Source organism: Diabrotica virgifera, chromosome 3 (assembly GCF_917563875.1).
Source record: "Diabrotica virgifera virgifera chromosome 3, PGI_DIABVI_V3a".
In the NCBI taxonomy this organism is placed as follows: domain Eukaryota; kingdom Metazoa; phylum Arthropoda; class Insecta; order Coleoptera; family Chrysomelidae; genus Diabrotica; species Diabrotica virgifera.
Genome location: NC_065445.1, coordinates 274,254,237 through 274,280,041, shown reverse-complemented (window position 1 = coordinate 274,280,041; position 25,805 = coordinate 274,254,237). Strand labels below are relative to the sequence as shown.

The 25,805-nt window shown below is 32.6% G+C and overlaps 1 protein-coding gene across 1 annotated transcript; it reads left to right on the top strand.

Annotated features, from left to right (window-relative positions):
• Positions 1-5,344: 5,344 nt before the first annotated feature.
• LOC126881727 (tetratricopeptide repeat protein 39B-like) lies at positions 5,345-23,315 on the top strand. The gene has a single exon (XM_050646181.1). It carries the CDS (start codon positions 5,482-5,484, stop codon positions 7,222-7,224), a length of 1,743 nt encoding a protein of 580 aa, XP_050502138.1. The 5' UTR covers positions 5,345-5,481; the 3' UTR covers positions 7,225-23,315.
• Positions 23,316-25,805: the final 2,490 nt, after the last annotated feature.

Here is a 25,805-nt window from a genome sequence, read left to right as displayed (position 1 = left end):
TAATCATTTTCCTTCTATATTACATTTTATTTTAGTGATCTTCATTAAATCCTGGAGTTTGACTGGTTGCATTATTTTTTTATTTTTGAAAAAAAGTTAGATTAAGTTGTATGGCCTATTTTGAAAATTTCTAAAAAATTGGCCTTTTTTCAAAATAACTTAATCTAGAATGTACCTAAAAATGATACAGTACAAAAATTTGATTCTTTTTTTAACAAATATTTTTATTTTTAGCCATTACCTTTAAAATGGATATTGTTAGGTACATATCTCGGAGCTAGAAAATTAACTGATTTACTGATTGGAGAAATACCAAAAATAAAAAAATACAAGCGACGCATGAATTTTTTAGATTTTTAAAGTTAAGCATTTTAAATCGTAAAATGAATGAAAATAGTTTCTATCCTTGTTGCGAGATCGGTACTCACCAGAGGGACCGCACACGTTCCCTCCGGATACAATTACCGTCTCTTTGCAAAGACAATGACGTTTGCTTTGATAAGTAACAAGACATTTACACAACACACACACACACACACACACACACACACACACACACTACACTACACATTACACTTAGGTACCTGATTGGAAAAATCCACTGTACCATGCCAATGGCCATTAATTGTCGAGGCAATAAGCTAAATAAAAAAATCGTAAAAAAATATTTTTAACATCGTTTACGTCATCAGGGTTGCAATGGTGTGTTGAAATTTATTTTATTTTATTTTACTAATTCAATCAGATTTTACTGCATAGAACGCTTCAATACGTGTTTTACTATTTTTTCCACTGAGGTATAGTTTTATCCCCTTAAAATAAAAAAGCAGAACTCATCCATATATAACTTTTAATAAGGGGCGGAAGACAAGCTTGATTTCAAATTTCTGCTAAATTCATGCAGTCTGACAGAATTGGCTCTATGTGACGCCTCAGTGATTGGACTATTGTGATGTACGCAGTCTTATTGTATGGAAAACTCGTAGTATATTGATTCAAGCGTCGCGGTCGCGCAATGTTGCCAATTGGAGGCAGGTTTCCATTTTACGGGAATTTTTAACAGAAAGGAAAAAGGGAAAAAATAACTCAAGAGAATTTTTACTTCAATTCAAATTGTAAAATATTTTTAAAAAATATTCAAAAATTATGTGTCTGGCTAGTAGCAATTGATACGATCAAACTGATCGAATTTGAAGTTATTTTTTTATCTTTCACAAGGAATAAGTTTTCCTGTAGTTGGCTGTATACCATATAATTCAAAAAACAGTAAAATCTTGTATAAAAGGTATATTTAAAATGCCTCAAAAGGGCCACATCAAAATAACATAACTAGTTTTTGACTGGTTTACCAGTCATCATCAGTGCTTACGTGCAATGTACATGCTATATAGGAAATATACCTTTTATACAGGATTTTACTGTTTTTTTTTTATCTTTCTGCTCGAGTTTTGAAGTGATTTCTTTCAAATTCTATGAGTGAATTCAAATAACAGTGACACAACTTCTAGAACTGGTCCAACTTAATGCTACTGACTGTAATGCGGTTTAACTGATTAACTCTTTTAAAAACTATTTTATTAAACACGAAATGCTTACCACAAATATAGAGTTGGTGTGGCTTCAGATGGAGCAAATATGATGGTAGGAAAAAACAATTCTTTCTTTTTGCATTTAAAAAATGAAATTCCAGACCATGTGCTGCATTTGCCATTCTTCAGCTCTGGTTGCCAGAGCTGGGTGCACAGAACTACCATTATCGATAGAAAATGTTTTTAGGAGTATATCAATGTATATATAACACTATAGAATGAAATCTCACTTGTCATTCTATATGTTCTAATGATGGAGGAGGTGCGTTCACGGACAAATAGACGGACGGATGGATAGGCATGAAACCGGAAGTATATATATTTTATTCGTATTGCTAAGGCGCGTCGAATAATATATAGCTGGTACTATTTCAGCCACTTAAAAAAATACTTCCGGTTGCAACTTTAAAACCGTAAGTCCTAGGTCAAATATTTTACCTTTGATACCATCCCTGGATGATAAGCTTTCATTCGTTGACTCATTGTATTATTTTAAAAATAAATGAAATTAGAATTGGTAATAATTTAACGTATTTTTTAAGTTTTGTTAAAAGTTTTATGGTTTTTAGGTGATACTTTTTAATATTCGAATCTATAACAAATGGATAGAACCCGTACAAAGATTTCAGTATCTTGGTTGCTGGATAACAAACGATCTAGATCTAGACCATGAGGTTGAAATACATGCTCGTATAGAGTATACTAGGTCCGCTTTACAAAGAATGAAAAAAAGTTCCTTATAAACTTTCCCTTGTTGCATATCCGATACCAATTTGTAAAAACTTTAATGTATTCCATGTTGCTATATGGAGTGAAAACATGGACTCCCGGAATTACAAGTATGAGGCGTATAGAAGCCTTTGAGATGTGGGTTTTTAGAAGGATGCTGAAGATCTCTTGGACAGAACACGTGACCAACAACGAGATGCTGAGAAGAATGGTTACTGAGAGAACTCCTACATATTGTAAAAAACAGAAAGACGATTAATCTAAGACATATTTACAGAGGAGAAAGATACAACTTTTTACGACTCATAATGGAAGGGAAAGTGGAAGGAAGAAGCGGTCCAGGAAGAAAAAAATGCTCCTGGCTGAACAAAGTAAGAGACTGGACACTGGGCCGTCTTAAGCATACACGGCTTTATAGGTAAAAGGTTATATAGGTTATAGGTACGCTAAACTAAAAACTAATTATGTCTGCTTTCTTTATTTATTTTTATATTAAAAAACATGGTTTCAGTATTCAAAAATGATCAATCTTATAACACTATATCATACTTTTTAGTACATCAAAGTCAACGCTTCTAGCATTTAAGTTGGCAAAAGTTTTTATTGCTTCAGTGATATTTTACTTGCTTCTCTATACTTATTAAAGCCAGGTATATTAATCTGTCTAGGAGTCTAGGTCCATTGTTGAACGCAGATAATTTTTGATCAGTTTAAGTTTAGAAATAGACCTTTCTCTTTAGCTATTGTTACTGGAAGTGTAACTATCGAGTGGATTTTTGTCTATATTTATAAAAAATATTAGTAACCCATTAGATATATATCAGACCCATTTCCATGCACTGTTTTTTTTGTAAATTTAAACATTGTGTTTTTTTTAAGTTTTCTTTTGAGTTTCTCTAACTCAATATACCTACTTTCCAAGAAAGAAAAATTATAGTTATGTTCCCTCAACATTTCAAATCTTTCACTTAATTTGGCAATGGCAATGTCCAATAAATAATAATAGAAGTTAACTTCAAAATTTGGTTTTGGGTCTAAAAGAGGCTGGTCTGTTTCAGAAACAGAAAACAGTTTCAGAAAATTTAGTTTCGCAATCTAGTTCTTTAACAATTGATACCGAGTCAATTAATATCTGCTCAAACAGTGTCAGTGCGGTTGTTGGTTAAATCTTTACTAACTTGATCAAGCATCTTAACAGTTTCCGAAATAATAATATCGCTCGTTTGCAAAGTTTTGCTGGCAATATTAACCTTTGCTAAAGCGGTTTTAATGTAAAGGTGGGTATCTCATTCATTATGACATTCCACCGTAATGTTGATGCGGAAAAAAACGTACCCAAATTTCTTTAACAATTTAAGATTTGTTATTTCCATTGAGAATTTAGCGGCATCATTTAGCACTAAATTAAGGCTGTGAGCCGTACAGTACAACGAACATAAAATGCACGAGGATTCATGTCTAAAATTTTTTTTAAGGCCAATATTTTTTCCTCTCCTATTTGCCTTATTATCATACATTTGGCCTCGAAATCATCTGAATTAATATTTATTAATTTCAAAAATTCTAATAAATAATGTGCTTATCCTTGTCCAGTAGTATCAGTAACAGGTAAAAAACCTAGAAAATGATCTCTAATTTCGGCAAGCTTTGTTAACGAATTAGGATAAACGCACCTAACAACAATAGTAAATTGTTCCTTGTATGAAATATCAGGTAGGCAATCTAAAATTATAGAATAATATTTAGATTGTTTTGAAAGATCAACAATTATTGTGCATTTAATTTTTTCACCAATTATACTTATCAATTCATTTTGAATATTATGTCCAAGATAATGAGGCATACGATGCTGAACACTTTGAATTCGTGCAATGTGTTCTGATAGTGTTTTATCAAAATTAGAAATACGTTTTAATAATTTTAAAAAGCTACCGTTATCCGATTCATACAACCTTTGACTGGTTCCTCTTAATGGTAAATTTTGTCGTGCTAAAAATGTTATTATTTCGATAATTCTTTCTAAAACCGCCCTCCACCTTTTTCTTTCGCGTTCAACTGCTGCTTGATTGACAGAGTCTACTGTATGACTTTCTAGACTTTCTAGGGACTTTCTAGTGTAAGTCTTTTTTAGATCTAGATATTTTTTTACAGAAATTACGTGACTGCAACTTTTCTTGTGTCTTTCTAAAAATTCAATGAACGTCTTTTTTGTTGCAAACGCAATGAATGAAGAAAATTAGGTTTTTGAAATCAGCATTTATATTTTCCTATTATAAAAGATTATACCGCCACCTTTAAAAAATACTGACTACTTATATACATAATGCGTCGCTTTTATATACATAGGCCCCCAAACGGCAATTATGCTTTTGTCAGCAGAATCGGATACACTGATAATTTTTACAAGATGGTCATTGTCACTCGACATTCAATATTGGTCAAAATAGTGTATAATACGCATCACCTTTTTGAAATTATAGTCTGAATAATCTAAATGGTTTTCATATTTCATTTGCATCTCATAGGAGTAGTAAGCATTAATAGGCTTTGTAAAAAATACCGAAAGTGCACTTGTATGTTTTTGTTATTAGTAATTTTTTAAGGACAAAAAGCGCAATTTTGAGCCTAGCAAGTGTTCGCTTTGCGCCCCTTGGACTTGGCGCCCTGGTTCCTCGCACCCCTTGCACCCCCGGGTTGAGACGGCCCTGACTGGACAGGCATGGACACACACTAGATACGATACTAAGAACAACTCAAGATAGAGAGCAGTTTGTTGTAGTTTATAGCCAACCTTCAGTAATGGAGAAGGCACCTTAAGAAGAAGAAGAAGAAAAAGATTGTTCTGAAAGTACACACATCCTTATACTTCTGTTACGAAACCAATTTTAAAAACGGGAGGGATTTTTTTCATAAAAATTTTTAAGGTGAGTTGAGGGAAAAGCTCGCTTGAAGTTTGGCAACACTGGCGTCGCTGTCGCGCTTCCTTCGCCGTAAAATTTGCGATATAGTAGGGATCGCGACGTTACTAAAAATATTGTTGACTGACGATCATGTTGTGTGTATGAGTTCGAGCGCCAGTCACATGTGCTATTTCCTTTTATGAAGTTGTTTGTGTTCGTACCGTCATCTGATAAAAGTGTTAGTGAATAAATAAGTTTGCAAAATGAGTGACGCCGATATCATCGAATACCAATCTGACAGCGATGAACAAGACGACTTCCAAGATGCCGAAGACTTGCCCGTTACGGAGAACATGTCCTTATTTCAAGCCTTAGAGGAAGCTAAAAGGGCTATTGATTTTTTCTTCAACAATCAGTTTGTGGAAGCTCGAAGCCTTATGACACCTTACGCTAATACTAGTATGTATCATTCCTTAGGACACTCGATGTTTTTGTACATGGAAGCTATGTTTACCTTCGAGCAACAAGCTATCAGAGCAGCTTCCAAGTCCTTAAAACAAACCATGACAGTCTGTAATCGTTACAGAAAGAAAAACACGATCAGTGAGTCCTTAGGAAAAATGGTAAGAAAGCCAAACTATGATTTATATACACAAATAGAAGCACATGCTGAGCTTTGTCACGCTGAAAGTCAGCTACTTAAATCAATGCTTACTTTTATCGAAGATGAAACACTTGCCAGCTTTATTAAAGCAGGGATTAAAATACGATCTTGCTTTAATTCTTATAAAGACTGCAACCAAATACTACTTAAGAAAAACTGGGAAAAGGACCCCACGAAAGACCATTTTGAAGGAGGTGTAAGAGTAGGAATAGGTGTTTTTAACTTAATGATCTCCATGTTACCAGGAAGAGTTATCAAACTACTCGAATTTATAGGTTTTTCTGGTAACAAGCAAAGAGGACTGCAAGAACTAGCTTTGGGCTGTGAAACCGACGGTATTAGGCAAGTGTTAAGCATCATGGCTATTCTAGGCTACAACCTCATAGCTGTCCACGTGTTGAGCCATCGTGAAGCCGACATGAAACAGTGCAAAGAAATCATCGACAAAAGACTGGAGAAATACCCCAATAGTGTGTGGTTCTTGTTTTTCAAAGCAAGATTAGAATTTTTGAACGGTAATCTCAACGAAAGCAAAGACTGGTACATCAAATCCTGGAAATCACAGAATATGTGGCCGCAGTTCCATCACATATGCTACTGGGAGCTTCTATGGGTTCACTGCCTCAACCTGGAGTGGAAGCAAGCTCTTCACTACAGCTCAGAACTGGTAAGACACAGTAAGTGGTCCCGTACTATGTACAGTTATCAAAAAGCTGCGATTTTACTGATGATGAAGGAAGATTTGTCTTCTTCCGAATTAGACGAAATTGATAAATTAATGAAAGATGTTCCTAAATATAAACAAAGAATAGCCGGTAAGTCTCTGCCTATGGAAAAGTTTGCTCTCAAAAAAGCCGAGAGGTATTTTTCGCAAAATGGCCACCTAGTGCTTCCTGTAGTAGAATTAATGTTTTTATGGAATTTGTTAAAAATATTTAAAAATAACTTTAACTTAGCTAGTAATGTTTTAAAATTGATCGAAAAAGAATTGTCTTCTTTAGACAATAACATCATTCGGACCAAATATGATGCAGATAATAAAGCTTTAGTACTACTCTTGCACGGTGCTACTCTAAGGCACATGGGAAGCCCACTGCAAGCTCTAAATTCCTTAGAAACAGTTATTTCAATGAATAAATTATTGATAGAAGACACTTACATCATTCCTTATGCCATAGTCGAGCTAGCTCTTATAGAGTGGGATAATGGTAATAGGGAAAAGGCTATTCTAGCGTTAGAAGACGCTAAGAAGAACTATACTGGCTATTCTTTGGAGTCTAGGTTACATTTTAGGATACATACGGCTTTAACTGAATTCAAAGCTGAAGTGAAACGTTGTTAATGAAACTAGTCAATTTTTTTATAACCAAATGTAAAGGGTACAGAAAAAACAGTCGAATAAGTGTTTAATATTGTTCTGAAGCTATTTTCTTGTAGCATATTTATGCAATTTACTATTTCAGTTGGAAATAAGCCATAATTGTACTTTGAAATTGAATTTATTTGACGTTTCGGTTCCCACTTCGAAAATCGATATCAAAACACAAAACATTAATAAAATTAAATAATTTCTGTTTTAGTTGCAAGGTAAAAACTTCTTCTAATAATTTAATTTTATCTGACTCATTTATATTGACAATTCAGTATATCATACATTTTAAAGTAGATGACTTTAAAATTATATCGGTATTATTTATGAGTTGCGTTCCTGGGACGACTTTATCCGTCAGAAAAATCATAGCATATGATTTGGCTTTAAAAATACAACCACATGCAATGATGACAGTAAACTTCTCGTGTTAGTGATCTCATAATAAATCTCGAGGTAAAAACTAGGAACAAACCTCATGATGTTATCCCGAGATGCTATGTATACGGACTTACATTTAGTTGACTCTCAAAATGAACACCAAACCTGATTTTATAAATGTTTGTTACTTTAAAACATAAATGATCCTGGATATGTTATTTACTTACTAATCGTGTTATTTTGTTTCTATTGATTTCCTCTTTTCATATGGCTTGATGAATTTATTATGGCTTGATTTCATATGAATTTATTTCGAAAAACTTAATTTTAAAGTAAAATTGTGGTTTATTCCCAACTAAAACAGTACATTGCTGTGTTTATAAAAGAAGTGTTTATATAAATATATATTTATTTATTTAAATAATTTTAATTCACATAGAGAGCAAGTTCAACCCATTTATTAAACATATAAAATTAAGAATATAACAATGATAAAACAAGTTTATCTGTTTTTTATTACTACAACTTCAAGGTTCGGTTTATTGTTTTTATTTCAGATTTTTTTATCTGTAACTCGATTGATTATTTTATATAAACAAACATCCTGAAGTCATTGTATCAATTTATCAATATTAAAAAGAAAGTGATCGTATACAGGGTGCGACAAGAGTTATTATAGTGTTACTATAGAAGATATCAAATTTTTTTTGCTTTTGATCAAGAGAGGCATTCTAGTTCCCTAGCTATTCAGCGATCTTTACAAGTTGTGACAAAATTGTTTTTTTTTGCTTTTTATTTCTTTTTTTATTACAATCAATTAACCTTCTGTTTTCTCTTTTGTCTTTTTATCTGTGATTAGCCACTTTTGGTAAGCTTTCTTTTTTTATTCATTTAATTTTCTCTCCCTATTGTCCACCAACATGGTGTTGTGGTTTTTCAATAGTTAGTTCCAATACCTATCCAAAACAAACGCAAACTATACCTAATAGTAATAATAGTCAACGATTCAGAGGAATACTATGTATTCATATTACTACCATACATTAATTAATTTTGTCCGAACAAATGTCGAAAATGTTGGCAAAAAATGATCAATGTCGGACATACATCGTAAAAAACATCTGAAAACTGTTTTTCACAATTTAAACCCAATATTACTGAAGATCATCAGACGGATGTTGTTTACAAAGTAAATTCTAAAGATTGCAATTCAACATACATTGGGCAATCACACCAATAGATACATAGAAGGGTTGTTGTACACAAACATAGTGTACGAACCAACAAATTAAACAATGTAGCCTAAGCTAAGCATTCTATTCATTCTTTTGACTTTGAAAAAGTACATAAATAAATAATCTAAATATAAATATATAAATGAATAAGTAATCAATAAATAGACAAAAATATATATCTGCATAACTTCAATTAGATTTTGTCTAATTGTGATCGAGGTTGCGATTTTAGTCCCCGTCTATTTCGTTTTTTTTTATTTTATCTCCTTTCTAACAAATTAGGATGCGATTAAAAGTTTCTCCAATTATTAGTGGCAATACAATAACCATTTATATGCAGTCTTCACATCCAATGTATATATACTTTCCAATATGAAACTGTGTCAGTGATACAAAAAATATTGCTTTTGAAATTTGAAATTAAAACTTGCAATAAACCGCGAATTTTACGGTATAATAACTACGTCTTGATTGCAGCACCATTTGATATCATTAAATAATCATTAGTAGGAACATTAGATTTTATTTTGACTGGGGTCCACTATTTTGTTGTTGTACTGAAGACAAACACTTCAGATCACTTCGTTGCAATGTGAATAACTATAAAATGTGGTATTCACTAAAGTGGTTTTTTTGATGGCCAAAATTGACGGACATGTTATTGATTTCTTCTCGTTATCGAATCTCGTTATCCTTGCTGAATGTATTAGGTACTATTCAGTAATGAAATGTATCTATTGTTTATTGTATATTCTAATATCCCACTCCACACTATATACAATGCTGTCAATAGGTACCAATAACAACACCAATTTAATAACAGCCAAAATCTTGCCCAGAAAAATGTATGTTGTTTGTTGTTGTTGATTGTGTTTTCGTTAGCTGATGTTTACGTTTTGAAGAAGTTCATTCATCTTATAAAAAAAAACTTACAAGTCAACACTCTGGATAATAGTTGTCTCGATAATATCGTCACAAATATTGATGGTATCACAAAATCTGTGGATCTCACTCACCCATCTGAACACAGGTATTTCCTTTCAGACGACTTACTCATCCACAAATTTTGAAATCAGAGTTTGTTATAGACAATAACAGAGGGATGGTCTCTTAAATATGAGATTTAAATATAACATTATTTCTCTAATACGTTCGTTGGTAATCCATTCTCTTCTAGATCTTCCTGATGCTCTTCTCTAAAAATCCATTTTCGTTGCTCTCAGCGTTCTTTTTTCAGTAGCCATACCTCACAGCTGTATTATAGAGTAGAGTAATACTTTTCACAATAGACTCGTATATCCTCTGTTTATTTTCTTTGCTAATGGATTCTGTCTATATATCTATTTTCGAGCCATATTCTATCCATCTGTCGATCGGACGTCCAAGTTGGCTGAGGCGCAGTCGATCGAGAAGTTTAGTGGATTTGCGATCGTGGTTCGAGCCCCAGCCCGGTCATTTGAAATTAATAAAAGGCCAACGTCGTAGTATAAAATTCAATAGAATCTACGACTTGGTCTGGAAGCAACTAACGTCTCATCGGCCTATGAAAGAGCGGTACGGCAAGGGATAATGGCTTGCGGCTTGGTGATACTCCTCCATAGATCCCTACCGAAGGGCGTTGACGCCTAATAACGGTGTATATATTCTATTCATCTTTTGACATAGGCATCCCCTTCGCTTTTACACTGGTTTCTATCCAGCGCTAAGGTCATTTTTTTGAGGTCGTCGCTCCATCTCATCTGAAGGCTTCCTCTTCTTCTCTTGTATTCCTATGGTCGCCAGTAGATCATCTGGTTGTTCCATCTTTCTGCTGGTTCCATTTGCCAGTACCAATATAGGACACAGAGGAAATGATCCTAGACTGACCTACACTTTGGACAATAAGAGGCGTAACTGGAACAGTTTTTAACGGCTTTTATACTGCGAAAACTTACAATCCAACTAGCCATCGTGGAAGATTATGGCTAACAAACCCCCTACAAACATGACGAGTTTTAAAACTTAATGAATTTCTACGGCTGTCGCCGTCTCTCCATACCCAGCTTCCAACTTTTTCTATCGTAACACATATCTTCATCTAATTGCCTCGAATCCATTGCCTCCTGAATATTGTCCCTCCAGCTTCTCCGTGGTCGTCCTCTTTTTCTTCTCTCCGGTGGGACCCACTCTAATATTTTTCTCGGCCAGCGAGTCTCATTCATTCTTTTAACATGACCGAACCACGTCAGCTGTCTCCTTTCAATATCGTCTATTATAGTTTTTTCCACCTTCATATGTTCTCTAATTGTTTCATTTCTTACATGTTCTAATCTTGAGACCTGACAACTTCTCCTCAAAAAGTCCATTTCTGTACTAAGTAGCTTCTTTTTATTTTTTGCACTTATGTCCCAAACTTCTGCACCGTAGATTGTAGCGCTTTTCATTATACTTTCATATATTCTTCTCTTTGTTTCCTTCCTGATGTGTTTGTCCCATAAAATTGAATTGAGGGATCTAGTGATACTTCTACCTTTATTGATTCTGTGTTGTATTTCATCTTCACTATTTCCTCGTTTGTTAAATATAGCTCCCAAATATTTGCATTGTTTCACACCAACAATATATCCTTGTTCCAATGGTAGGTTTTCAATGTCTTCGTTTCCCACTATGAAGTATTCTGACTTGTCCATATTTATTACTAATCCTGCCTGTTAGTAATGTTCGTTTAGCTTCCGTATTATATAGCTTAAGTCATCTTGATCTTGGGCTATAACAACTTGGTCGTCCGCAAAGTATAATGTAAATAGGGAGTCGTCTCCCACTTTCAGTCCCATCGGTTTTACTGCTTTTGTCCACCTCTGTAAGGATTGGTCAAGATATATTTTAAAGAGAGTGGGAGATAGACAACATCCTTGTCGGAGGCCTTTTGAAGTATTAAATGCTTCAGTGAAATTTTTGCTGTTTTTGATTCTGGTGTTAGTGGTCTCATATAACATTTTAGTTGCTTGTATGCGTTTTCCATCGATACCGATGTCTTTCATTGACTTCCATAGTTCTATTATGGGGACACTATCATAGGCTTTTTCTAGGTCGATAAGAGCGTTGTGGGTTTCCTGATTTCTCTGTATTCTTTTTTCTAGTGCTATTTTTAAAGTGAAGAGATTGTCTACCGTTGAACGTCCCGCACGAAAACTAGCTTGTTCTTCAGCTTGCTTTCCTTTAATATCTTGTTCTATTTCATTTCTTAATATCCCGGAGTATAATCTTCCAATGGTGCCGATGACTGCGATTCCCCTATAGTTTTTGGGGTTATTTATAGGTCCCTACTTATGTATGGAAGTAATATGTGATGTTAGCCATTCACCTGGTACTTTTTCTCCATTTAGACATCTTTCGAAAAGTTTTTTAAGCATGTCAAATAGCTCTCTCCGATGAGATTCCAATAAGAATCTAAAATCGCGATTCAGAGAGCTGGATTGCACTCCGTATTCTAATTGAAAAGTAAGATTGTTTTGCCTTCGCATTGCAACTGAATAAAAATGGTATACATTTTTATTGCATGTCAAATAGATTGGCTGGTCCATATTTTATTAATTCAGGATTAATTCCTCCAGCCCCGGGTGCTTTCCGGCGGGATTTCATAGTTTTAATAGCTTCTTCCACTTTGCTTTTATCTAGTTCTATTTCGTGTTCTCTCTGTATATCATTCTCTTTTTCTTGTATTCTTGTTATGTATTGTGGTCATTTTTCTACTATTGTGAAGTTTAAAAACTACCTATAGGATTTGTACCCCAGGTGGGTAGAGCAGTTAATGCTGATGGATTGGTCCCATAAAATACTGTTTAGTATTTTTAGGTTACTGGTTATCCAGGGCATAATAATCGTATTTATTTAGGAAGTAAAACTGTAATATCAAAATTTTCTATTTTCGATTTTGCAAAAACTATCCTTTGACAATTTGGCAGCATAAATCTACTAAAGAGATCACGCTGTATCCATTATTATCTATAATTAAAACACTTGAGTAAAATTTCGTGAAAACTATTTGATAATTATGTTAATTAGCTTATATCTATATGTATTATATTTTTTAACGTTATAGCTCAATTATTGTTTGATGGAATCGTTTTTTCTGTACCTTAATATAATAGCCTGTGACACATTTGTTATCTATTTTAACCATTTAACAATTAGTGTTATGACTGATGATACATCCAGGAAATTTTTTTGAATTCACAATTTTCATAAGCATGCGTTAATATGTTAACCAAATAGATATTTCTTAATGTTTGGTTATTACAACTACTTACATTCAAGGACAAGAATATTTTATTTTAGATCTAATTTCCAAGCGAAGTTTTTTTTTTCATTTCTCCTAGTCAAAATAAAAAAAATGTGTTGTCAAGTCTTAGGCAAAAAGAAACATCGGCCAAAATTACCAAAAAATTAGTTTTCCCCCTAAAAAAGTCGTACTTATAGAAGTTATTACTTTTGTTTATTGAAAGTTTTTGAAAGAGCATAAATACATAATAGAAAAAAAATTGAAACGTTGAAATTATAATAGGCAATAGTATCCACAAAAATTGATAATAGACCAGGGCGGATCTGTGAAAAAACGTCTATTTTTGGATGTGCGAGGTGGCATTCGGATTTTTGCAGATAAAGTTAGGTGACAACTTCAACAATAATAATTGACTTATTATGCTCCTTCTCAAATAATATGCCCGGAACATTAATAAAAAAATTAAAATACTTAAAAATTTCGAAAAACATCTATTTTTTTATATTTTCTTTGCTTATAACTTTAAAACGATTCATTTTGGAACAAAGTCGTAGGGAAGGAAAGTAAAGATAATTGAATTTTGTATAATATACGACTAATTAAAAATGTCTTAAATTATTAAACTTTCTGCAAAATAGCAATAAATACAAAATAAGGGGGCAAAATAAGCCTGTTTTATTCAATGTTTTTCAACCATTCTGGTTGCACTTAGAACTTTGTAATTCGCTTAGAAAATTCCTACAACATACTTAAATTGTTCACCAAATTTTATTAAAATCTACCTGATAGATTTTGCAGAATAATTGTGCAATCTAAATTTTTTTAAAAAGTTCAAATTTTTTAAAATCTTTTTGAAGAAAAGTATTTAGAAGTTTGCTAATTTTTTTTTGCATTTTTAAAGAGGTTCTCTACCTATCTAATACACTTTACATAATTAAAATCGGATTATTTATGTGGCCTCGGCACTGTTTTAATTATAAACAATTTTTTGGCTTATAAACAAATACAGTGAGGACGTTTGAGTTGGCATAAATTCATTTTCTCGAGAATAGGAGTCTCTGAAGATAAATCCCGAAACAGGTCGATTTTTATTTTTAAATTCTAATTTTTTGGTATATACATCATACTAGTGACGTCATCCATCTGGGCGTGATGACGTAATCGATTATTTTTTTTAAATGAGAATAGGTGCCGTGTGACAGCTCAATTGAAAGGCTATTCAATTTTGTATTCACTGATATAAACATTAACATAAATATTTATACAGGGTTTGAATTAAAAAAAAAATTTAATTAAATTAGTCCCAATATTTAGATTACATCCAGATGGATGACGTCACTAGTATGATATTTATGCCAAAAAATTATAATTTAAAAATAAAAATCGATATGTTTCGAGATAGATCTTCAGGGTCTCCCATTCTCAAGAAAATGAATTTATTCCAACTCAAATGTCCTCACTCTATTTGTTTATAAGCCAAAACATTGTTTATAACTTTAAAGCAGTGCTGAGGTCGCTTATATAATCCGATTTTAATTCTGTGAAGTGTATTAGATAGGTAGAGAACCTCTTTATATGTAAAAAATAGCAAATTTCTAAATAATCTACTTTTTGTTCAGAAAGTTTTTAAAAAATTTGAACTTAAAAAAAAATTAGATTGCAAAATTATTATGCAAAATCTATTAAGTCGATTTTAATGAAATTTGGTGGACGGTTTAAATATACTGTAAGAATTTTCTAAGCGAATTATGAAGGTTCTAAGTGCAACCAAAGTGGTTGAAAAGCATTGAGCAAAAACAGGCCCCAATAATTTTGTCCCCTTATTTTGTATTTATTGCTATTTTGCAGAAAGGTTAATAATTTAAGACATTTTTAACTAGTCGTATATTATACAAAATTCAATTACCTTTACTTTCCTTCCCTACGACTTTGTTCCAAAATAAATCGTTTTAAAGTTATAAGCAGTGAAAATATAAAAAAATTGATATTTTTCGAAATTTTTAATATTTAAATTTTTTTATTAATGTTCCGGGCATGTTTGAGAAGGAGCATAAGTCAATTATAATTATTGAAGTTGTCACCTAACTTTATCTGCAAAAATTCCAAATGCCACCTCTCACATTCACCTCAAAACAGATCCCCCTGGTCTATAAACAATTTCAAAACTTTACTCACAATATGGTTTTCGATACCTTCAAGATGCCCAAAAAATTTGTTGTGTTGAAAATATTAATTTATATTAATTCATTTGCCTGCTATTATGTATATTATTTTGTTTATTAAAAAAACAATTTTTACAATTTAAAAATGCGGTTGTTATCGTTATCTTCAAGGTGTTATCTTTAATAAGAAATGTAAATTTCAACAATACACTTTCCTCCCTTATTCTTCATTAAGTGTCGTCTCCCAATCGGAGGTTGGATATCATCATCACTATCTTTACTCTATCTACTGCTGCTCTGAAGACTTCTATAGAACTGCATTTAAACCAGTTCCTTAAATTCCTCAACTATGATACTCTCCTTCTTCCTCTTATCTTTCCCTGTATTATCAGTTTTAGTATTTCATACCGATATCCCCTCATTACGTGTCCCAGATATTGTAACTTTCATAATCATTATTATTTTTATTATGTTTATTATTTCGTATTGTTTGCCTATTCAGGGCAGCTGCAAATAAGATTATATGAGCAAATGTAATAGGCAACGTCCTTAAGGATAAGGTACCTTAAGAAGAAGATTCTTAGCCCATTTCTCGCAATACATACTTCCGTGTTCGTTTTCTTCTGTATCCGTGTCCATGCTATTCTAAACATCTTCCTGTAACGCTACATTTGCAAGCAAGCAAGCAATTTGATTTAACCCGGCCTGTGAGAAATTTCCACCCTATCGAAAAGCACATTCGGGTGTAACAATTCATTGGAGCGAGGTGTATTAACTCGAGTAAAAACAGGAGTCACTCCACCTCGCTCCAATGCTCCAGCTCATCCCTTTCCCCCCTATAGCACGCTGATGTGCAATAGGGGCACAACTATCAGCCAAATGCTCTTCACATGGGAATCCTGGGTAATAAGATTCCTAATCGATTTCAAAACTAGGCCAGCGTGAAGCACTCTATGCCTGTATCCTGTATCCTCTATTGACTTATCAGCGAACTAAAAATTGCTTTCTTGGGCCCCAAGTCACTGTATTGGGTCAAACGAGGCTCGGTCCAGTGACTTGGTGCTCAAGTATTTTTTTAGGCCCTACATGCCCTGGTTTTTTGTTTTTTATTATTTTTTTGGTGGCTTACGCCGTTTTTTGTATTTTTTTTTGTAGGCTGTCTTTATTTAGGATCGTGGTATTGGACCTACGCGTGGGTTGCATGTTTCTTCGGCACTTGGTGTTTCGAGCTACGAACTATCTACTAATTTTATTTTCACTTCTTTATTCTTCTTTATCTCTCTTTATTTATTTTCCTTTATTTCCTTTGTCCACTTTCTTTACTTATTTATTCCACTATTTGTTGTTTAGGACGTTTGTGCTTCCACCACACTGAATAGGAATCGTTCAGCGACGTATTTTGGGACTTTGGCTGCTTCTGTTAGGCTACGGCTCCACGGGCGACAAATTTACGCTAGCGGTAGCCGTAAAACGAACTTAGGTTCCGCGGAACGGAATAGGAATAGCCGAACTGAACCGACTACGCACAAGTCCTGTAGTCGCTGTTGTTGTAGTAAAGTCTGTTGTTGTGGGCCGGCTGTATCTTCTTTTTAAATAGTTGTGTTGCATACGTGTCCCCATGCGAGAGATGCTTACTTTAGCATCGGTAGTATTATACTATTATTTATTTAACGCCACATTTCGAATGACTGTAGCTTATTTATGTGTTATTACTTCAATGCCCAGCTCTAATTACTCTCCAAATGAACATCACATTATAAAAAATGTAGTTAATTATAAAAGATACTGATGTGACTGTCTTTATTGTTTAATAATTTGCTATTTTACTTTTAGCCACTAATTCTTGTTAATTTTTGAACTAAACTGTAGGATACTCTCTTGAGTGAGAGCAAATCTTATTATTCAGTAAAGTGAGAGCAACGTACTTGATTGTTTTACTGTTCGGTTATTTCAAAATAATTCATAAATCCAGATAAAATATTGACCTGACTCTTGACTTTCACTTCCATCATTGCATTGTATTTTAGTACGGTGAAAAACCATTCGCTCAGTTTAAATGTTTTATAGCTATATTTAATTTACAATATTTACTTATTATAAGATATTTATGTCTCTGAATGTAGATTTAGTTAACATGTGTAAGAGTTGTGCAATGCAACTATACAGAGAGCACGTAAAGGTTGGAATAAATTCATTTTCTCGAGAATGGACAATTTTAGAAAAAAATCCCGAAATAGGTCGATTTTTATTTTTAAATTACGACTTTTTGGCATATATATCATCCATCTGAGCGTGATGACGTAATCGATGATTTTTTTAAATGAGAATTGGGGTCACGTTATAGCTCATTTGAAAGGTAATTCAATTCTCTATTCAGTAATATAAACAATAATATAATTATTTATACAGGGTGTCCAAAAAATTTTTTTTTGAATTAAATTTATTGACATAAAAAGAAGAATCTGTGTAATTTATTTAATTCAAAATACATTTTACTGCTATCAGAAAAGAGGAAAAAATGTTTATTTGACAAATAAATATTGTTTTTGCTAATTCAATATTAAAGCAGCCACCCACCTGCCTCTTGACAATTTGAGCATTTAATTTAAGAGGAAACAGTAGCGATCAACAGGTAGCGAAAACGCGTTCCAAGATTGCGGCTGTAATTTTGAATATTTTTTCGAGATATTTGGCACACGTATTCGTAATATAATAAATAATGGCGGTACAGAGACCAAATTGAAAAATATATTAGTATGTGGAAATTACTCTGTAATTAATTACAATATTAAAAAAACGAGCCTGTACCGCCATTAAGAAGAACAAAAAAATACACTTTCTTCAAATAAAATTTTTTATTTGATGCCTAGATTTTGTGTCATTTTGGAACTACTAAAATGTTTTATTTCATTAGTAGTTCCAAAATGGCACAAAATCTAGGCATCGGATAAAAAAGTTTATTTGAAGAAAGTGTATTTTTTTGTTCTTCTTAATGGCGGTACAGGCTCGCTTTTTTAATATTGTATTTAATTTCAGAGTAATTTCCACATATTAATATATTTTTCAAATTGGGCTCTTTACCGCCACTCTTTATTATATTACGAATACGTGTGCCAAATATCTCGAAAAAATATTCAAAATTACACCCGCAATCTTGGAACGCGTTTTGGCTACCTGTTGATCGCTACTGTATCACCTTAAGCGAAAAGCAATGATTTTTTTTCAAATAAACATTTTTTTCTGTTTTCTGAGAGCAGTAAAATGTATTTTGAATTAAATAAATTACACATATTCTTCTTTTTATGTCAATAAATTTAATTCAAAAAATTTTTTTTCGAAACCCTGTATAAATAATTATGTTAATGTTTATATTACTGAATAGAGAATTGAATTACCTTTCAAATTGAGCTATCACACGACCCCTATTCTCATTTAAAAAAATCATCGATGACGTCATCACGCCCAAATGGGTGACGTCACTAGTAATATGTATAAACCAAAAGTCGTAATTTAAAAATAAAAATTGACCTGTTTCGGGAATTTTTTCCAAAATTGTCCATTTTCGAGAAAATGAATTTATTCCAACCTTTACGTGCTTACTGTATATTTAATTATTTACAACTGTGATTAACAGTGTGATGCAATTTAACTACCTAAGATATGTCAAAAATAAAAAATATATACATAAATATATGTATATATAATATATAATAAATTATAAAAAAAAAACAAAAATGTATTAAGAAACTATAGTATGCTGATAGTTACATTACATTAAACTCAAAAATAAATGAAATTATATTTCTCCACTAGGATCTTTTTAATTAATTTTCTTATACTAAGAATAATATATTGACTTTCATTAAAATCCGAACACCCAGCAAGAGTTGAAAAAAAAAGAAGATATATTTACACAATGACTTGGTTGTAATCTCCATTTCTTAAAGTATTGTCTGATGATGGATAGATTATTCGCGAGAATGTTTTCTGTAGTTTTTAAAAATTGGTAGCTTGTTGCAAGAGTCCAGTCGTCAGCACATCCAAACATACGAAATTCGGTTGCAGGTATGTCATCAATATAGAGGCTGAAAAGTAAAGGGGCAAGCACCGTACCCTGTCGAAGTCCATTATTAAGTTTCATCTGACATAGTATTTACTATTATTACCTATTATTGGATTAAACAGCTTAGGGCTTAGTGAAGCCACCTGTCTTATTCCATTGCCTGTATCTGTAGGTTCCGTAATTTGTCCATCTATTCCGATTTCTTATTCTTTTGATATATTTTTCTATTGCTTTTATAATATTTAACGCAATCTCCTTATTATACAAGAGATCTAGTCTTACTCTGTCAAATGCCTTCGTTCTAAAGTTTCTGACTGATTCCTGAAGAATCGCTTCCCGGGCGCGCCAGGTTTCCCAACACGTCTCTACCTTATCGGCAGTCTACGAGAAGTGTACGGTAAATTGAAGCTGTAATTACAGAAAAAAAGAAATATGTATGTCTTTGTACTCACTTTATAACGCTTCAAAAATTACGGGATCTGGATTTCAATGAATATTTTTTTTTATAATTCTCGTATCAAAGTTACGTGTGAAGTTAGTCGTATTGATGACAGTTGAGGAAACATCCGCGACCCTTGCTTCCTAGTCCTCATCTAATACATTTTTTAGCTTCGCTACTGTTACTGGTGCTGAATTACGGACTCGAACCCTGCGTTTGAGCTCATTCCATAGCTGCAGGATAGACAGTTAACATATCCGGACTCAATGGAGTCCAGTCCATTGTTGTTATACAGGGTGTAACAAAAATACAGGTCATAAATTAAGTCACATATTTTGGGACCAAAAATAGTTCGATTGAACCTAACTTACCTTAGTACAAATATGCACACAAAAAAAGTTACAGCCCTTTGAAGTTACACTATAAAAATCGATTTTTTCCGATATATCGAGAACTATTAGAGATTTTTTAATGAAAATGGACACGTGGCATTCTTATGGTAGGAGCATTTTAAAAATAAATTATAGTTAAATTTGTGCACCCCATAAAAATTTTATGGGGGTTTTGTTCCCTTAAACCCCCCCAAACTTTTTTGTACGTTCCAATTAAATTATTATTGTAGCACCCTTAGTTAAAAACAATATTTCTAAAACTTTTTGGCCTCTTAATATTTTTTCGATAAACCAGTTTTAATCGAGATGCGGCTTCTTTTTTAATATGTTTACATAAAAATTTTATGGGGGTTATGTGCCTTTAAACCCCCCAAATGTTTGTGTATGTTCCAATTAAACTATTATTGCGGTACCATTAGTTAAACAGGATGTTTCTAAAACTTTTTTGCCTCTTAGTATTTTTCCGATTAGGCATCTTTTATCGAGATGTGGCCTCTTTTCTAATATGCTTCAAAATATACCTCAAACTGTAATTTATAAAAAAAATTTCATGTTATTACCAGGTCTTAGAGATGGCATGATGGAACTGGAGCAGGTACCTCGGAATAGGTTCCGATCGCCTATTCCACGCACCAGTGACAAAAAGTCAAGGGCATCGGTTTCGATTCCAAGGGCGCCGCATCGACCGCAATCTGCAATTTACAGTAAACTCGAACTGGATTCTCGCTCGGAATAGGTCGCTGCAGCACAACCGTAGGGTTAGTTAGTAGGGAATGCATCGGTGACGTTCGTTTCGGTTAAGGGTTGGTATGATGGAACTGGAGCGGGTATGTCGGAATATGTTCGGTTCGACTATTCCACGTATTACAAGTGACAAAACTTTGATGGCATCGGTCTCGATTCCAGCGCTGGCCGTAGTTGAGTAGGTACACTTTCCTTTTCGAGAGATTTGATCTCTCGGAATAGGTACCATAGAGAAACGCATCGGCGGCGTCTGTTGACTGTTTCGATTCCAAAATCTCACATCTGTGATGGGTTTAAAAAGGTTTCGTTAATCTAAGGTTTAAAAGGATTTCAGGTCGATACGGCTGTAACATATAGTTGTCATTTAAAACTGTTAAAATTTTGACTCTACCGCATTATGTTTTTATTTATTTGACTATAATCTAATCGATCCTATCTTTTGTAGTAAATTAGTGTCTTCATTTTCCATTTGCATAAACGAATTCTGAATAAACCTCGACTTTAGGTAATTTAAAAACCCATAATTAAATGTAAGAAAAATTTGTTTTAATAGGTGTTATAATATAGATTTACGAATTGTAGGAAAAACATGGTAAAAAATATAAATATATTTAAAAATCAAATTACATGCATCCTCTAGCTAGATTAAAAATACAAAATTATAGGTGCCCACTAGTTTGATCGTTTGAATTTGGGGCAGCGGAAGACAATAGCAGCACAACTATTAGGAACGAGCTAGGGCGATCCATATATTGTCTTTTCACGTCGGAATCATAAACTCGCATTAGGTTTCTGGAATAGGTATTTGCTTGGAATAGGTTCAGTTCCAACCTATTACCGAAAAATGCTATTCTGTACCATCTCTACCAGGTCTCTACAATCATACTTAACAGTATACAAAATATGTGGTGGATTTGACAAATATTCAAAATATCTCGATAAAAACTAGCTTTTCCAAAAAGTAATAAGAGGAAAAAAAGTTTAAAAAACATTGTGTTTACCTAATGGTACCACAACAATAATTTAATTGGAACGTACAAAAATGTTTAGGGGGGTTTAAGGGAACAAAACCCCATAGAATTTTTATGGGGTGCACAAATTTAACTATAATTTATTTTTAAAATGTTCCTGCCATAAGAATGCCATGTGTCCATTTTCATTAAAAAATCTCTAATAGTTTTCGACATATCGGAAAAAATAGATTTTTATCTTGTAACTTCAAAGGGCTATAACTTTTTTTGTATGCTCATTTGGACTAAGGTAAGTTAGGTTTAGTCGAACTATTTTTAGTCCCAGAATATGTGATTTAATTTATGACCTGTATTTTTGTTACACCCTGTATATTCATAATGCGTTCTTGCAAAACTTTAATTATAAGTTTCAGGGTAGTATTTAGCAAATTATTACTTCTGTAGTTTTATGGTTGTTTTTGATCACCCGTTTTGAATAAGATGTCCTCCATTCTTCTGATATTTTATTGCGATTTATAGTCTTGTTAATTAATCCACCACATTTCAACAAGTCATTTGTAGTATAGAAAATTACATCACTGTTAGACGACTTTTTTAAGGGTGTGGGTATTTTTGAAAGTCAGTGTAGTTTTTCTTTCATATATAAAGTTTAAATGTGATATTTAATAAATATGTAATTATAAACTGTGTGAAGAATTATTAGAAATATATATTTACATAGAACGTTGATATGCCAGTTTCTTTACATTAATATATAAGGTATAATAATATTAGTCATATACAAGCTTTATTTCATACTGTCCTTTGAATCCATACTCTATTTCCTATTCATCCTTTGAATTCGAATCCTATATCGCCCCACAAGAAAACACCATTACAATAATATATTTACTAAGCTAGAGAAAAATATCTTACATTTGTACTTATACATTTTTATCGATAGCATTATTCCTATAGTTTCGTGTAAGTAATGCGTGTTTGCAGCAACAGATATTAAGCTTAAGGCGTACCTTAAGCTCAAGTATAAATGTAAATTCTTACACTGGGGCCACACTAGCATCTAATACCGTTAATTATCGCATTAGTTGACGTATCTCTAATGCAAATAATGCGATAATTAAAAATATTAGACGATACTGTGGGCCCAGCATTAAAGTATAAGCTGAGCTAGGCTAAGCTGGAGCTTAAGATCTGTTGGTGCAACCAGGCATAAAAAATATAGTAGAGCAGTCAGATTTGTAGGTTTTTACAGTTCTGTTTTAAGCTATAGTTCAGCAGCTGTCTTTTTTCTGGTAATAAAATATGTAACTAAAAATATTTACTTTTTACTTAGATATACATACACCGTTAAAGGAGGACAGAATATCATATGTACCTACTAAAATTAATTATGGTAATTTTTTATTTACATTTAACTTTACAAGGACCCTTTGTCTCATTGCATGCTTCATTGATAACTGATGTAGAATAGCTTTTGTAATTACTCTTGCTATTGTTAGAATTATTGATAGTAAAAGAACTTTACAAAAACATAATTAAATCTAAGATTAACGTAGGTATGTATACAGTTCAAATTATTTTTAAAAATTAACACCAACATACACTCTGGTAAGGAACTGCTTCCCAACTAAAATTTAAAACGCTGTGCACAGACCGATTCAGTCTGTGAGAACTGGTACGTGTAAACAAAAAATGGACCAAACGTTCTGCCCTTAAAGTGTTTCTACTATATTTCTTACTTATACTATACTAACTACTATAGGAGTGGTCCAAACTATGACAGTTTAATGGCTGTATGAATGTTTATAGTAAATGGGATATATTATAAAGTTTACCGGTCAAGGCAAATTTCTTATAATTTGACCAATGCAGCTTTGGCACTTTTTGTACACAAATTAAATGTATTGTTTATCAATTTTGTTTATAATTAACATACCAGGTGGAATTGGTCAGGTAATAATATAATCATAGTCTTTGAGCCTATATCCTGTCTAATATATGGTGATTATTTTTTATTCTCCTTGTACATAAAGCTTTCATTAAAATCAAATTTATTAATTTGGATATTATGAGATGTTTGGATTTTAATGTATAAACAAACATATACTAGAACATAAGTATGACGTAAATGGTATTGTTTTTATTTGATTTTATTATTATTGTTGTTACACAATAATAATATCGATAAAAAAAGTTTATGTGCTTCAAAAGCAGTATTTACTAAATTTAACAACGAATAATGAGATACATGCTTTAAGAAATACAAAAATTCTCAAAAAAATGGCGTATTAGTTTATTACAGTAGGGAAAGCATCATATTGTGAGATAAAGTATTGTTCGGAATGTTTATCTCTCAGAATTTTGTGATTTACGATCCTTGGACAAAGTACAAACCCCCTGTTTATGGCTTGTCTCATCGTTTGTCGGTAAATGAGGCACAGTTCAAAGAAAATCAAAAGCTGAAACAAGACCCTTCCAACTCGACTACGGCTAGTACGATCAGTTTCATGGTAATTTTGTGGTATAACGATGTTGTTTTGTACTTCTACCTACTAACCTACCAATATTTCTAACACCAACACTGATACTATACCTTGATACTCTTGGGGGCATCATGGTCCGACCGATTTTATCCCAAAATAAATATTTGTTAATTTTACAGTAATGTGGCGTGCCAAATGTGCTCTCTTTTCTTTTCACTATTTTGCTATTTCTCTTTGACAACGTTTAAATTGCTAAACTGGTAAAGCGCGCCTCAACAAACTCTATTGGAATGATTTTTACGTGAAATCAATGATTTTTTCACAGGTAGACTGTGGTATTATGCTTTAAAAATAATTATATTATTTCTAGACATCAATTTCAACACCTATGTACATACACTTTGGAGGTGTATAGACACTATCCGTAAGGTGTGTTTTTGTATTCAATACAATCTATCTATTTTAATGGAAGCTATTGATAAGAAAATCTTAGAGATTTATAAATAAAATTCTTTAGCATTTACGTCATCCCTGTGTAAATCCACATACCATCCGATTAGTTTATTAAAATATTAAAACAAACACTGATCATAAAAATTTGTTAATATCTGAATTTTTGTTATACAAATATATTTTGTTTTTGTTCTAGAGGGAATGGTATCTATAATGTTTGATTTGTTCTGTATAATTTATATAATATGTATTATCAATGTTTATTGTACATAGCATTTCGTATTTTATTTTTGTTATTTGTTAAGTAAAAACAATAAATGATAATTTTTCATAAACTGGCACGTGTCTTATTAATTTCGTCATCATGGAACCTTGCTAAATATCTATAATACTGTTAGACTGGCCCTATGGGAGATTGAAAAACCTTTAGGGCCGGTTGTTCGAACGCTAATCAACAATGATCCCTATCAAATATTTAATTACTGTCACCAAAACTGTCAATGTCAACTTTTATTGAGTTGCTGAAAACATAATTGATTAAAATTATGAGATTAGTTAATCAATTAACATAACAATTATTAACATAATTGATTAAGTAATTTCAAAATTGTAATCAATTATGTTTTCAGCAACCCAAAAAAAGTTGACATTGACAGTTGGTGACAGTAATTAAATATTTGATAATGATCATTGTTGATTAGCGTTCGAACAACCGGCCCTAAGTCAATCAACTACTAATAATCTTTTTAATTTGAAAACGTATTAGTAGTCCGGTCGTCATAATTATATTTGATTTATAAAAACGAGAAGAACAAGCTGAATGTTGTTGAAAATGTTAATTTTGGGACACCAAAAAAGTACAAAATAAGTTTGCCATTCTAACCCCGAGCTTCCCCTGACACCCGCTCGAAGGAGGGGGGAGGGGAAACATCGATTTAGCAAGAATCTGTACGCGCGCCGTATAAAAAAT

Coding starts and splice junctions, on each gene's coding strand:
- LOC126881727 (XM_050646181.1), top strand. CDS start 5,482: ATGAGTGACGCCGATATCATCGAATACCAATCTGACAGCGATGAACAA.